Source organism: Sinocyclocheilus rhinocerous, unplaced genomic scaffold, assembly GCF_001515625.1.
Source record: "Sinocyclocheilus rhinocerous isolate Xijiao unplaced genomic scaffold, SAMN03320098_v1.1 scaffold436, whole genome shotgun sequence".
NCBI classification, from domain to species: Eukaryota; Metazoa; Chordata; class Actinopteri; order Cypriniformes; family Cyprinidae; genus Sinocyclocheilus; species Sinocyclocheilus rhinocerous.
In genome coordinates this window covers 946,773-960,598 of record NW_015631718.1, presented here as the reverse complement: position 1 = coordinate 960,598, position 13,826 = coordinate 946,773, and the positions used below count along the sequence as shown (strand labels likewise).

Genomic DNA, 13,826 nt, shown 5'->3' with positions numbered 1-13,826 from the left:
AAAAAAAAAAAAAAATACATGGTTAAAAAAAGTCTCTAGTAACTTCTCAAAACTTTTTTTTTTCTTTTTTCTCAATGTGTTAGATTATTCTGAGTTGTGTATATATATATTTTTTTTCATATTTTATATTTATTGATGTAGGGTTTACAAAATAAAATAAAATAAAATAATAATAAAAATAAATAAATAAATCAAATAAACATGTGGTAGGCAACTGTAACTTCTCAAAGAACATGACCTGGTCTTGTATCACATTAACTTCTCTGGAGTGTCAAACACTTCACACAATATGAGATCCCCCTGTACCTCACCATGGTGTAACACTGCTGACATCTCACATATAAGCATAGTGACTAATTATCTCCAAGTGTGGACTTGTTGACACTCTTAGACATTATTGGTGTGTCTCAATGTGTTAGATTATTCTGAGTTGTGTATATATATATTTTTTTTCATATTTTATATTTATTGATGTAGGGTTTACAAAATAAAATAAAATAAAATAATAATAAAAATAAATAAATAAATCAAATAAACATGTGGTAGGCAACTGTAACTTCTCAAAGAACATGACCTGGTCTTGTATCACATTAACTTCTCTGGAGTGTCAAACACTTCACACAATATGAGATCCCCCTGTACCTCACCATGGTGTAACACTGCTGACATCTCACATATAAGCATAGTGACTAATTATCTCCAAGTGTGGACTTGTTGACACTCTTAGACATTATTGGTGTGACAATTGCTCAATCAGAGGGGCCCTTCGTTATCACTGTTTTCCATCAAGCTCCCTGCTGACGTCACCTGTCAAAACCAGGGCGCAACGGTGAAATGAAGACCCTGTTGCTGACATGGCTGTTTTCTCTTTTTTTCTCTTTTTCCTCCCTGTATTGTTCATTTCAACACAATCTGCCATATGCTTCCCACTACAGATGATGAGAGGCTGGATAAAATGTTGGGACATGAGTGTACTTGGGTGGGGGTCGGGGTGATACTTCTAAAGAAAGCTTCTGAACTGTCAGCATTCTGTCAGGTTGTGGAGGTGGGGAGGGGGAAAGTGGTGCACGTGAACTCATTGATGTGTTTGACTTTGTGTGGCGTTAGCAAATTTGGGTGGCAAAAGCTGAAAGGATAGAGAACAACAGAAGAAACAAGACGGGAAAAACCTCTCTGGCGTGCGGCTGGTTTGAAGTGAAACAGAACAGTCTGTGAATTATGTCTCTCTCTGGTTCTCTGTTTCTTAGATGTCGGGGAAGAGATGGCGAAACCTGTGAGTGCTGTCCAGCCCCCCACTACTCAGCACCGGGAACGGAGTGTGGGTTCAAGCATGAAGGACTGCCCCTACTGTGGCAAATCATTCCGCACCTCCCACCATCTGAAGGTCCATCTAAGAATACATACAGGTGAGTGAGAAGTCCATTTGAGATATTTGTATTAATTTGACATGTAAATAGTGGTGTACATACCTAGTAAACCTAATCACAGTTTGAATTGGCGTTAATGATGCAATGATTAAACAGCCCACTTTAGTGGAATTTAAAAACTCTGTGCCCATAAATGAACTTCAGGTATGTGAGGCAGGACGCCCCAGCCCAGCAGAGTAATGATGTGAGCAGTGCTGGTCCAGTGGCTGTCAGGAGACCCTGCTGTTCCACCCAGGAGCAAGGCTGAGGCTCACTAGCAGGCACAGCTGGCCTAGTTAACATGCAGGATAACCAGGATAAGCACTCAGAGGTCACCTTAGATTCAGCACACTGCTGTCTCTGTTTATGTGAACGAAATGTGTAAACATTGACACCACTTTATTATGTGAATTATTAATTATTATTATTATTATTATTATTAGTTTTTTTCTCAGTTATTACAGTTTTTTTTTATTTGACAACAATAATAAAAGGCTGTAATGTAATGCGTCCATACACACATTATTTATAGTAAATATAAATTTAAATACATTTAAAAATAAGACATCTAAATGAAACACATCTAAATGAAAGCCATTTTATTCAAGTCTTCTGTTAAGAATGCTAATTATATCTAAATACATTGGGCTAGACTGATGAAAGTAATTTTTATGGGTCAGATCAGAAATACCTGCACATGTTCACAGTGAAGCTTGAGTCATAAAAAGGACAGACATAAAAATAGAAAGAAGAGAGAGAGAGAGAAAGAAAGAAAGAGACAGCTTTCTCTATTCAGCAAATAATGTGAGGCCAATCCCTCTTCTTTCCTTAACTGTAAATGGAAATCACTCGCAGCTCAGGGAATCGATGGTTGTTATTTTTTTGGTATGTGCATACAAGGAAGAGCAGAGACCACCCAGATGGTATTTGTCCCACTTAATAAGAAGCATATAGCTGTGCTACTCTGGATCATTAAGGTTGATTATAAGGCATGCTTAACAATGGAGCTGATGTGTAACTCTCTCAGACTGCAGTATTTTCATCTTCTGTTGTAACAGAAGCACAGGAAATACTATTACTTTTCAATACAGTACTCATACGAAGTCTGCAGAACGCTGTCATCTGCATTTGTTATGATCTAATATGGACTGGGAGGCAGTTGGAAAGAGTTGTTTTTCTTTAAATTATATATATATATAATTTTTTTTTTTTTTTTAAGATGTTATGCATTATACGGCTAGATAATATTGCACATAAAAGAGTGTCAAACGTACATTTAATGACAGGCAGTCACAGTAAAGTGTTTAAGTTTTCGTTAAACAGAGGGGTTAAGCCTTTGGACAGGCTGGTTATATCCTCCTAGCAGGAGAGCAGCGGATGGAGTGAGGAAATATGTTTCTAGCTGAGGGAGGTTGAGTTATGCCTGCTCGGAGCAGGGGGTAAGGGTCCCCAGTAGAGCCGTATTTCAGCCGAGAGGAAACAGAGGCCCTCGTCCCAAGCCTCCGTTAACTCACTCACTCACTTTGCTTGCCGTGATGGCCCACGTGTGTGCGATGTGGCCCGAGTGCGTTCGCAAGTGGAGGCTACGTTTTCTGTCGATGCAGCAATTTACACGGGCCCTGATGTACTTGCAAGATGTGTGACTCTTTGCTGATCGGTTATAGGTTTGTCATAAAGATTCCCGGCTGACAGACATTGGAGATAAGGCCCAGGTCTCGGTCTAGCTCTGCTCGAATAATTTACAGGAACAACAGACCCTTCCAATCAGGCTGAAACTATGCCGTTGACATTATACAAATATCCTGCCTTGATTTAAAGCAATCAGACATGCGGATGACACAAAGCGGGCCTCAATCCCGATGCCGTTATCCCATCACAATGGCGTTGCTTACTGAGGAGGCCAGGGCATTGTGCGACACAATGTTAGATTAATGACTCTCTAACGTCGGCTTGAAAGGAATGAAGTGAATTTAAATTTCTCCAAAAGTTAAAGAGCTAATGTTACAGTATTAATTTCCTCTCCAACAGTGAGCGGGAAAATATCCATTAGTGAAATTAAGCACAGTTTTCTAGGTAGCTAACATTGTGCAGCGTATAGTGTGGGGCCACAGCTAATGAACACTGCAGTGGGTGATATTTCATTATACAAATTAATGCTCACATTTTAATGGGAAAGTCACATAATGAATCTAGGCTTCAGTGACAGCAATTAGAGACACAGATTGTCCCCTTCTGGACAAGGCAGTATTTAGCAGTAAGCAGCTGTAGATAAAAAATAAAAAGGTCCTTGCTCCTGACAATGGCTACTCATAACTTGAGGCTATAGGAGAACCAACATGCCAAACGAATCACCTTTGTTTGAAGAGAGACAGAGGACAGACAGGCAAAGGCCCTGTGAGTTCACCTTGGTGATTGGGAGCCATTACGCATCTTGAGAGAGTCTTGGACTGAACCGAGAAGAGTTGGCTCACACGACTGGATGGAGCTTTATGGCTGTATCGAACAACATTTTGAAGGTTTACTTTGAAGCAGGAGAAAGAGCGAGCAAAGAGCCGAAAGAAAGAGCTCAGATCTATGGTCAGTTGCTACTGTTCCAAACCATAAGCATTGCAAATTACAAAGGTCACTCCCTGTAGAAAATGTTGAACGTATTGCCTGGTGCATGGTTTGCGGTTTTGTTTCGTTCGTATTTATTTAATTTTGTTTTTGTTCTTTCTGGTAATGCTTATTTGCTTACTACATGGTGAGTTAGTTCTCTAAAACTAAAAGTCTTTAAGATGAATGGAAGGGTTGAATTAATGGGCCATACAGTAAAGGGTAATTTAAAATGTAAATAGAAGTTGTGGGTACTATGTGTAGGGCTTGAGAACTTGAACACCTTGACATTCTTGTTTCTACATTTGGCATAGATATAGCATAGCTTAAGGAAGAAAAAAAAACACATCTATTTTTCCAGCGCAGTCAATCTCTCTCTCTTTCTATCCCCCTGTGGAATGCAGGCTGTCTTTTCAACATTCTGTAAAGCCATATGGAAATTCATCTTAAAGTATGTCATATCTATTAACTATTTTAATTGCCCTTCTGTAAAGGCTGTGGGTGTTTATTCTGAACTGTTACTATGGAGTCATGACAAATCACACAAATCCATATGAAATCAGTTTGCGCTGGACTTCAAGTGTTGAGACTGAAAGTGTTATGTTAAAACTGAACTTGCGAAATGATAATAGATATGTACTACTCACAGTGAGAGGTCTCTGTAATTTATATAAAGCCTGTCACACTATGCCAGATGGCAATTTGATATGTATTTTTCCCTCCCTATTTTTATTAACACAGTCCATCAGCCATAAGAGTGAGCACTGGAAACTTTTTGGAGTTTTTGGAATTTTGCACTTTCTCATTTCAAAAGATGAAAAATAATAATCTCTTTACCTCTCTGCCTTGGTGATCCATTTTGTTTCCCTGAGGTTGTGTTGTTTGTGTGGATATCAATTAAAAGTGGATTAACGGGTACATAATGACCTTTAGCAGTAAATTGTGTGTAATGTTGCAAGGCAGGATACAGTATATTCCCCAGATGTCACACGTGTCCCTGACGTATGATGGAGCAGATGTCTTACTGAGCCCAAATGGTGCAAGAAAGAACATGCCACACGCACAGAGACTTACACAGGCACTTGAACACACACTCGCATAAATATACAAGGCTTATAAATCAATATATATATATATATGTATATGTATTAGCCCAAATTATAGTTTTAGCATTTCATAATTTATTAGCGTAATATTTGTCCTAATATGATTTTTTTTTTCTTAAGTAAAAATAAATTTAAATGTTATTAGTATTTTCATAAGCAGATGCACAAATTGGGGTGGAGAAAAGCAGATCACTCTAATTTTGGGTACAGAATATCATTCCTTCCAGTTAAAGGAACTGAAAATGATCATTTGCATCAAGGACGTTTCCTTATTGAATCACACCAAGCCTCTGTTATCCTGCTCAGAGGATAAGCACTTATTGGGTTAAAAGCTCATCTTGTATGATGTCTTTTGAATATGCGCTTCAAACATTCTTGTGTAAAATAACAAAAGACCCCCTTTTTTTCTCACCCTCTGTCCTGCCCTTCACTATATGTCCCCCTGTATGTTTGTTCCCTGTAAATATAGCATTGAGTTTATGTTTGTGATCCTTTATTTAGGAAGCTGTGCAGTGGGTCTGCAGATCTTCCATTCTTTTTCTGGAATGGCGCCCTCCAAATAATGATAAATTACTTGAGCACTATGCCATTTGCTAATTATATCCATGATTTACTACAGAGCCAGACTTAAATCATTCAATTCAGTCTTGCGTAACAATGCAACATTTTTTCTGGGTTAAAAAATGTTTTCCATGTGTATAATCTAAGCGTTTATAGCCACACACACACATACATCGAGAAACATGCTTTTATTTTAATTTTCCCATATCTCTCCCTCCCTCATCTTTTTTTTCCACCACGCACGTCATCATTTAATTCCTGAAGCATTACAGGGTTTCAAAAATCAAGCCTTGCATTTAGTTTATTGCTTATTGATCTTATAAATCTAGCTTTCATTCCAAGCCTATTCTAATTGTTGTCAGAAAGTATTTTATATCAAAATTGATCGAATCATGCTAATACAATTTAGACTCTTTCTCTTGTTAAAAGCTACTCCCCTTTCGAATTCTTGTACATTTGCATGTGTTTCTAAACTGCCTGCATGCCTTCTTTTACAGTACATTTCATGCTGGTTAGCATTTTGTAATCCACAGTGTGAGGCTGCCTTATGAGGAATGTTCATGTGCACCACATATGGTGTGTTTATATCATTTAGACTATCTTCACTCTCAAATGAGGCCCTTTTATTGGGTGCATTTTGGACTGAGGGGGTCACAGTTGTCCTCCAGGGGGAATAAAGAGCTTCTGTGGGGCTTGATTTATCCTCACAATGATAAACTGCAAATAGAGAATGTCCACAGAACAGCTCCACCACCAAGGTAGAGGCTTGACAGCAGACAAGGCCAGGAGAGAGACAGAAAGTGAGAGCGAAAGACAGCAGCACCACAAGCCTGCAGTTCCCCATGTGAACAGAGATAACATCCAGACAGTTATGTTGTCAGTTGAAAATATGATCTCTGTAGTGGACTGAAGGCACCATATGGTGATATGTTTTTTATGGCGCTGACGTGAGTGATGGCTCACTCCTAGGATCTGGATTGAGCTGGATCGACCCGTATTGAAACTCCTCCCTCCTCTCAAAAAGGCTGATGGACTGTTTACTAAGTGATAAATGTGCTTGAACGCTGCAGAATGTGAGATTTAGAGAGGCTTGACGTAATCCCTGACATGATTCCTGTCAAATATTTACATGTTGTTTTTCTTTTTGCTCTTCTTCTGACAGGTGGAACAAGCCCAGGGTTCCTGCTGAGCTTGTTGGCACCTTTATTATTACTGCTGTACTGACATCTGCTCCTGTCTGTTTTTGTTTTTTTCTATCACTCTCACTGTAGGTGAAAAGCCCTACAGGTGCCCTCATTGTGACTATGCAGGCACTCAATCAGCTTCTCTGAAGTACCACCTGGAGCGCCACCACCGTGAGCGACAGAATGGAAGTGGCCCCTCAGCCAACCACCCTCCATCTTCTGAAAACAAGGATGACCACTCCAAGAACAGCAGTAGCAGTGGGGTCTTTGCTCGACCAGATGTCCTTCGCGGGGTCTTCAAAGGGGTGATGCCTTCGGGTCTTGACTTCAGAGGGGGTCAAATGCTCCCTCAACAGTGGATACCACCAGGAATGCTCTCACCCAGAGACAGAGACCGTGAAAAGGAACGCGATCGCCACAGACCAGGGTCAGAGGCCACCACAGAGGGCATGAAGAGTCCTGAGGGGCCAGCCTCTGCAGCGGACATTCCTGCCAGCTTCTCCGACCTGGGCCGAGCCTACCAGAGTATGGTGGGAAACGGAGTCAACTTCCAGGGATCCCTGCAGGCTTTCATGGACAACTTTGTCCTCAACTCCACGAAGAAAGAGAAAGAGATGAGAGAGAGACAGCTGCATGGTCAGCACTTTAGCCAGGAGAGTGCCGAGGCCAAGACCAAAAGAGCCAGTGAGGGAAACCATGAAGAGAATCCCACCAGTGACGTCAAGCCAGCTAAGGGTGGCCGCTCCCAGTATGAGCCTCTGGATTTGTCTGTTAGACCTGAAGCAGGGTCCCTCCCTGGAGCTTCCATCACCATCCAGGACAATGTCGCCTGGCATGGCTGCCTCTTCTGCTCCTTCACAACTGCCTCTGTAGAGCTGATGGCCCTCCACCTGCAAGCCAACCACCTGGGTAAAGGCAAGTGTGGCCCAGGAAAAGATACTAAGGAGCACCTCCTGGGAGAGCCTTCTCATGCAGGAAGAGCTACTGGCTTGGCTCCTCCACCACCAGGCCTTCTTCATCACCATGAGGGAGCCCCGTCCAGGGACAGAGAGACTGAGTCTGGGGATCTGAAGGGACAAGCAGGCTGGTCCAACCATCTGGAGCAGCCCCCGCATGGAGTCTCCATGGGCACATTCTCCAATGACTTCTACAAGCCCTTTGGTCCTGTGTATGATGGCTCTGCTAGAGGGCCTGTTGGATTCCTGGACCAGCAGCAAATTCTGCCCAATGATATGGGTGGTCAGGGCCCTCTGGACGACCTATCTGACAAGGCGTCCTGCAGCGAAATAGAGGCATCTGAAGAATATGGCGGCCAGTCTGAGGAAGATGAAGTAAGTCGTGACAAATCATTGCCGAACCCCACTGCTACAGAGAGGCATATGCATTCAGATGATGAAGAGGAGGCAGAGGAAGAAGAAGAGATGGTGATGGGTGATGCTGAAGAGGAGGACCGTGGATCCATGCAAATGTTTCCTGAATCTCCATTGTCAGGGAAGGACATCCAAAGATGCAAGATGACTATGGGCCCCCAAAGCTCTGGCCTTTCTCCTTCTCAGCCTCCCACCCCTGAGAAGCAGTGGCACCAGCAGCAGCAGCAGACAGGCCTCGGTCTTCTCACCCCAAGCGGTGGTCCTCCTGGCCTGGTAAAGCCTGATCAGGCCCACCTGGAGCATCAGATGAACATGCTATCTGTCCTACGGGCCTACAGTTCAGAGAACCTCGCAGCCTTCAACGGAGGCCTTGGCGGCAGCTCCAATGGAGGAGGCAGTGGCACCAGCAGCATGAAAAGAAATGACCCCTCTGGTGAGTATGACAACATAAACCCCTATTTTAGTGTCATAAATCAATGAACAGTGACTTTCAAAATGACATACTGTTATACATACACACTCTCTAACAAGTAAACACATGGTATACACTGCATTATGAGCAACACATCATCACTACAGCATCTACTATTTCTTATTTGTGAACCGATTACACATTGAGACATTTGTTCAATGTTTCTCTCATTGGTCAGAAATGCACCAATACAGAAACTCTCTAAAGGAGCAAGATTTGCTTTTGAGTGATTTCAACCTTATTTCGGGCAAGTTTAGAGACCATCATGGATGACAAAGTAACATATTAATCTTTATTATATTGTCATTTTACAAGAGCACCAGTCCCACCCTCTCTCCTTCCCTCCTCTTTCTGTGAATAAGGGTGTCTGCTTTGGAACAGACCAGGAGCTGATGGTCCCTGTGTCATCTCTAGCTCACAGAACTTAACTATCTTAGCTTTCATAAAGGCCTCTCCCAAAAGCCCATTACTTTATAAGAACCCGGGATCTATGGCCTTGTGAAAAATGATCTGTCAGCTTGCATGATTCTGCTAAGGTTACTGGTGCTCCTTGAGACTACTGAGTTTCACACTGCCCTTTCTGAAAATTTGGTGATAAAAAGAATAAGAGAGTAACTGTGAATGAAAAAAGAGACTAAATCCCTAATAATTGAATTTGTAGTTTGGTTTGGGCAGCTGTAGTAGAAAGTAAGTGGGTGCCACAGCCTTTAGATGTCATTTTTTAAGGGTATTTCTTACAGTTGAGAGATCACTTTTGCTTAAGTAAAACAGTCAGGTAATAAAACATATGTATCCTCCATTTTCCTTTTGTTCCTAATATATTATTCATTAAGGAGATGACTATTTTTTTAATTCTGGAGTTGAGACAGACGTTCTTAGTTTGGTGCTTTACATTGGTGTTATTACTTGAACTCTGCAAACACAGAGGAGCAAGGCAGACATTATTTTTTTGCTCCCAGTAAAACAATATTACTGCAAATAGGTGTAGGATTAAACAGGGTGGTTTAAACTATTGCAGGTATTTTTAACAGACATGTTTTATTAAGCTTCTTCATTCTCACAAATCTTAATACTTATTGTTCCTTTCATTTGTAACTATCAAATTGTTCATTCAGTTCAGTTTAGTTTATTTATGTTGTGTATTGTACTTGATTAGTAACCACAAATTTATCAACAGTGATTTGGATGTCAAAAATTCTGTAAAGGTATCAGTTAGTTATTTTAGTAGTAGTTATTTTATTTAAGTAGTTATTTCAATATAAGCTGTCTTGGTAGTCTGCTACATCTGGTATATCACCATAATGTTGACCGCAAGTGAGTCAACAACTAACACTCACGTCAGCTGAACGAGTCGACAATGTGAGTCAGTTATCTGGAGAAAGAAAAAGAAGAAAGAAAAAATAAAAAAACAGGCTAAATTTCTAGTCATAACCTTAGAAAACCATGAAAAGTCAAAAGCATCTTTCCACTGTTATAGTTAAAGTTACAAAAGAAAGGAACACCATAGTCTGTCTTTACACCATCTTTCAAGCAAGGGAAACAATAAATACAATAGAGAGAAAAGTAAAGTCTCAAGACTGCCATGTGTTTCACTTTCCCCCTTCAAAACGGTGTACATTAACAATTAATGGTGCTTTTGACCTTTCAATTATGGAAAATATGTCTGTCTTGGAGGAACCTGTTGCATTTTTAATATTTAGAGGAGGTCATTCACTTGGCTGAAAATTAATGCTAGTTTTTGTCATCGTAGTGAATGCATCATATTGTAATATCCTTCTTTAATCAAAGACATTTGAAAAGTGGCCTTGTGACGTCCTTCTCTCCTGCTGCTGTGAAGAGGGACTGACCTTTAGAGATAAGGCTTTGTCTAGAGAACAAAAGTTTTTTGTTTGGCATTTTTAAAGCATGACTCCATCAGTTTGTCGCTGGTGGATGCTGACGGGCAGCCGAGTGCCACTGTATACACTCTGACTGTGTGGGCATGTTTGAGGTATACATACAGTAAAACCATTGAATGACCACAAGGAGAATTCAACAGACAGTTTATTCTTCCTTTTCTGAAAGGAATGTGTTAGTATTACTGCTGAACCTGTTCTACATACTTGTGTTTGTGTATATGTGTGAATGAGAGAGACAGATTTCGACACCCGAGGAAGGTACTCTACTAAAATGCATCCTTAACTACAATTTTTGTGTTGTTTTCAGTTACAATATGTATGTATCCTTACAAAATATATATATATATAAAAAATAATAATAATAATATATATATATATATATATATATATATATTGCTTTAAGGATGTTTAGATATTTTTACTGTAAAACAACACATATATAGTTGTTAAGAATACATTTTTTGTTTTTTTACATTTTGTGCATTCACACCATCTACTCTGTATTATAGTATGGACTTTCACAATTCACAACTCACCAATGTTATGCATATCAAGAAATTGACTCAAAGAAATGAAAACAGCACAATCACTTTTTTTTTCAGTTTTAAACCAAAATAGATGTAAAATACCATATAGGTAGAACTATCTGATCTTGAGTCTTTTGTGCTCGCGTCTCTTTGTACAAAATTGAGTGAAACACATTCTGCACGATTCCTTGGGGCTGGGCATAGATGAAGCAAAAAATCCCTCTGAAAATTGAATTCAAGGCAAAATATGATTATCCGAAGTGGCTTGGCATTAGGTTTGTATGCAAATAGTGCATAAATCATTAATATTTAGAAATCTCAGCTGAATATGTATGCCTTGACATCCGATATGGAATGAGTGAGAGTCATTTTAAAGTGACACCCTTATTATTATACCGCTTTTATAAGACACACACACACATTTTCTTTCTCCTGCATGACAATTATCCTACATTCTTACATTACATTCATAGTATTGTAGATTAACCCTCTCCCATATTTACAGTGTACATTTTCCTTCAATCGCAACAAATACAGTAAATCTAAAACTAAAAATCTATTTTTTTTTTTTTTTATACTGAAACTAGGTGGAAATCTACTTATATTAGTGTTACAAGAGTTTATTTGTAGCATAGCACATATTAATCATGAAGTATAACTGTGATTTAGCACTGAGTTCTGTCAGACACCTCAGACTGTGTGTAGTCTAGTGGATTAGCTTTGTATTGTTCACATTGCTTAATGGCCTTGTTCCATTGTGCAAGGCAGCCATTGTGTAAGTGTATCATATAATCAATACTAGGTCTGTTAGTGGCATATCTTCATCTATACATTGCACATGTCTCGAGCATTGTGTTCTTTGTCTTTCTTTTGCTCCTCTTTGTCTTCCCCTTAATTTAACAATGTATCATCACAAGCTACGTGTGTTATAATAACCACACACGAGTCCCGGTTATCTGCAGCACCTGTGCAAAATGTTGTTAAGGCCAGCAGATAGTAAAAACGTAGCCTTCAATGCTTTTTAAATATTTGCTGGTGCACTTTAAGAATGAAACGTGTCACTAGAAAAAGTGCTTTCATTTATTGTGAAATGACAAACGAGAGAAATGAGATTATTAGTGTCCTTTCCCTCTGCCGCCATCACTCTCACCGAGCTTTTTGCACACTCTACCCTCACCCCATTTTGTTTTTGTTGTTGTTTTCATTGTCGTGGTCTTCGTAGCTTGCAGTGTAAACAGTTATCTTGATTCACCCGCCCTGTCTCCATTAGCCGTCATGAATAATGACCACATTTAGATCTCTCACAGGAGAAGTTGCGAGCGCACGCTTGTAGCGCAGTTACCCGGCCTGTCTAAAGTGTGTGAATTTTCATATCTAACCCTGCTTAATAGTATAAAGTGTGTGTCTGTGTGAGAGTCTGAGGCCCTAGATGGTGCTTTGGAGCCCAGGTTTCAGATGTTTACCGCTAAGAGTCGTCCAGCCACCACCCACAATCCAGTTTTGCCACACAGTCAAGACATTCCTCAAGTGACGGGTCTGTAGTAGGCAGAGAAAGAGAGATGGACAGAAAAAGAGGGAGAGAGGATGTACGTATTATGAGATCAGACTTGAAGGACTGCTGAAAGAGGGGGCTGCTCACCCCAACCATCCTAGTTCATAAGGCCATGACACCCCCTGGTGGAAAAGCAGTGAACCCTGTCCCCATTCACTCCAAACCACTCAGTGAGAATGACAGATGATTGGAGACGGAGAAAGATAGAAGGAAACAGAGAAAAATAGGGACTGGGTGAGAGATGTATGCTTAGGAGGATTGGTTTATATCTTTCCTTTTCTTCTTCCATGCAAATCCCATTGGGTTTATCAAGTTACAATGTGTTCTCCTTAATATGTCACGGCAGATTTACAAACTCTTGAGTTAAAAAAAGGACTTTATAAACGATGCAGTTAAATAAGACGTGTGAATGTTCTTTAGGAACTCCCAGTATTTTTACTCCTTTTATTTTAGTGCCTGTCTGCTAGCCTGTGTGCGTGTTAGCATGTATCTTGCCCAGCAGACATGAGTGGGTAGTTAAACGTAAATGGTGTTTAGTCACCAGTGGCCAATTATCACTGTCAGGAGGGTGTAGGATCAGACCCTCTCTTGGGCGGGTCTTGACCCCAGTCTTGTGTGGGTCAGAGAGAGTGCACTACTTCCTGTCTTCCTGTCAGCCTTAAGTTCATCTTCCCCATCTTTCCCCCTCGCTAACTTCTAACTTTATATGCCTCTCTACCTCTCACTCTTTCTCTTGTTTTCAGTCCGTCTCTCTTCGGTGAGTGTGGTAATAAAGCGCTCGTGCGTATGTGTGTTGTTCTCTGACTAGGTTATATTATGATAATTAAAAACATATGGTGCCTGCAATGCACACAGTGAACCCACAGATGTAAAGAAACAGACGCGACTTGTGACTTTCTCTTCATACCGAGGAACATGATGACACATCCTCACATGCTCGCACAAACATCACACTTGCTCGTTAGTAACGTTTAGTGTGGAACAGACCTTTCTTGTTCATTGTAATATTCCATTACTCTTATTTCCCTCAAAATTTTCATTACCTTATATATTTTAGTAGACTTCAAATACAATATAGCGGCAGTTGACAATGTGTTCTGCTTCAGGATTTTATGGACAACAAGTGGCAAAACTTAAAATGTAATGTTTAAATAT

At 40.3% G+C, this 13,826-nt stretch overlaps 1 protein-coding gene across 1 annotated transcript in view; it reads left to right on the top strand.

Moving 5' to 3' along the window:
• The window catches only part of LOC107741882 (zinc finger protein 536-like), an 85,694-nt gene that overhangs the window by 11,272 nt on the left and 60,596 nt on the right, over positions 1-13,826 (top strand). Inside the window, exons 2-3 of the mRNA XM_016554679.1 lie at positions 1,248-1,406; positions 6,940-8,655. Of these exons, the coding sequence (XP_016410165.1) occupies positions 1,248-1,406; positions 6,940-8,655 (1,875 nt within the window). The remainder of the gene's footprint in view (positions 1-1,247; positions 1,407-6,939; positions 8,656-13,826) is intronic.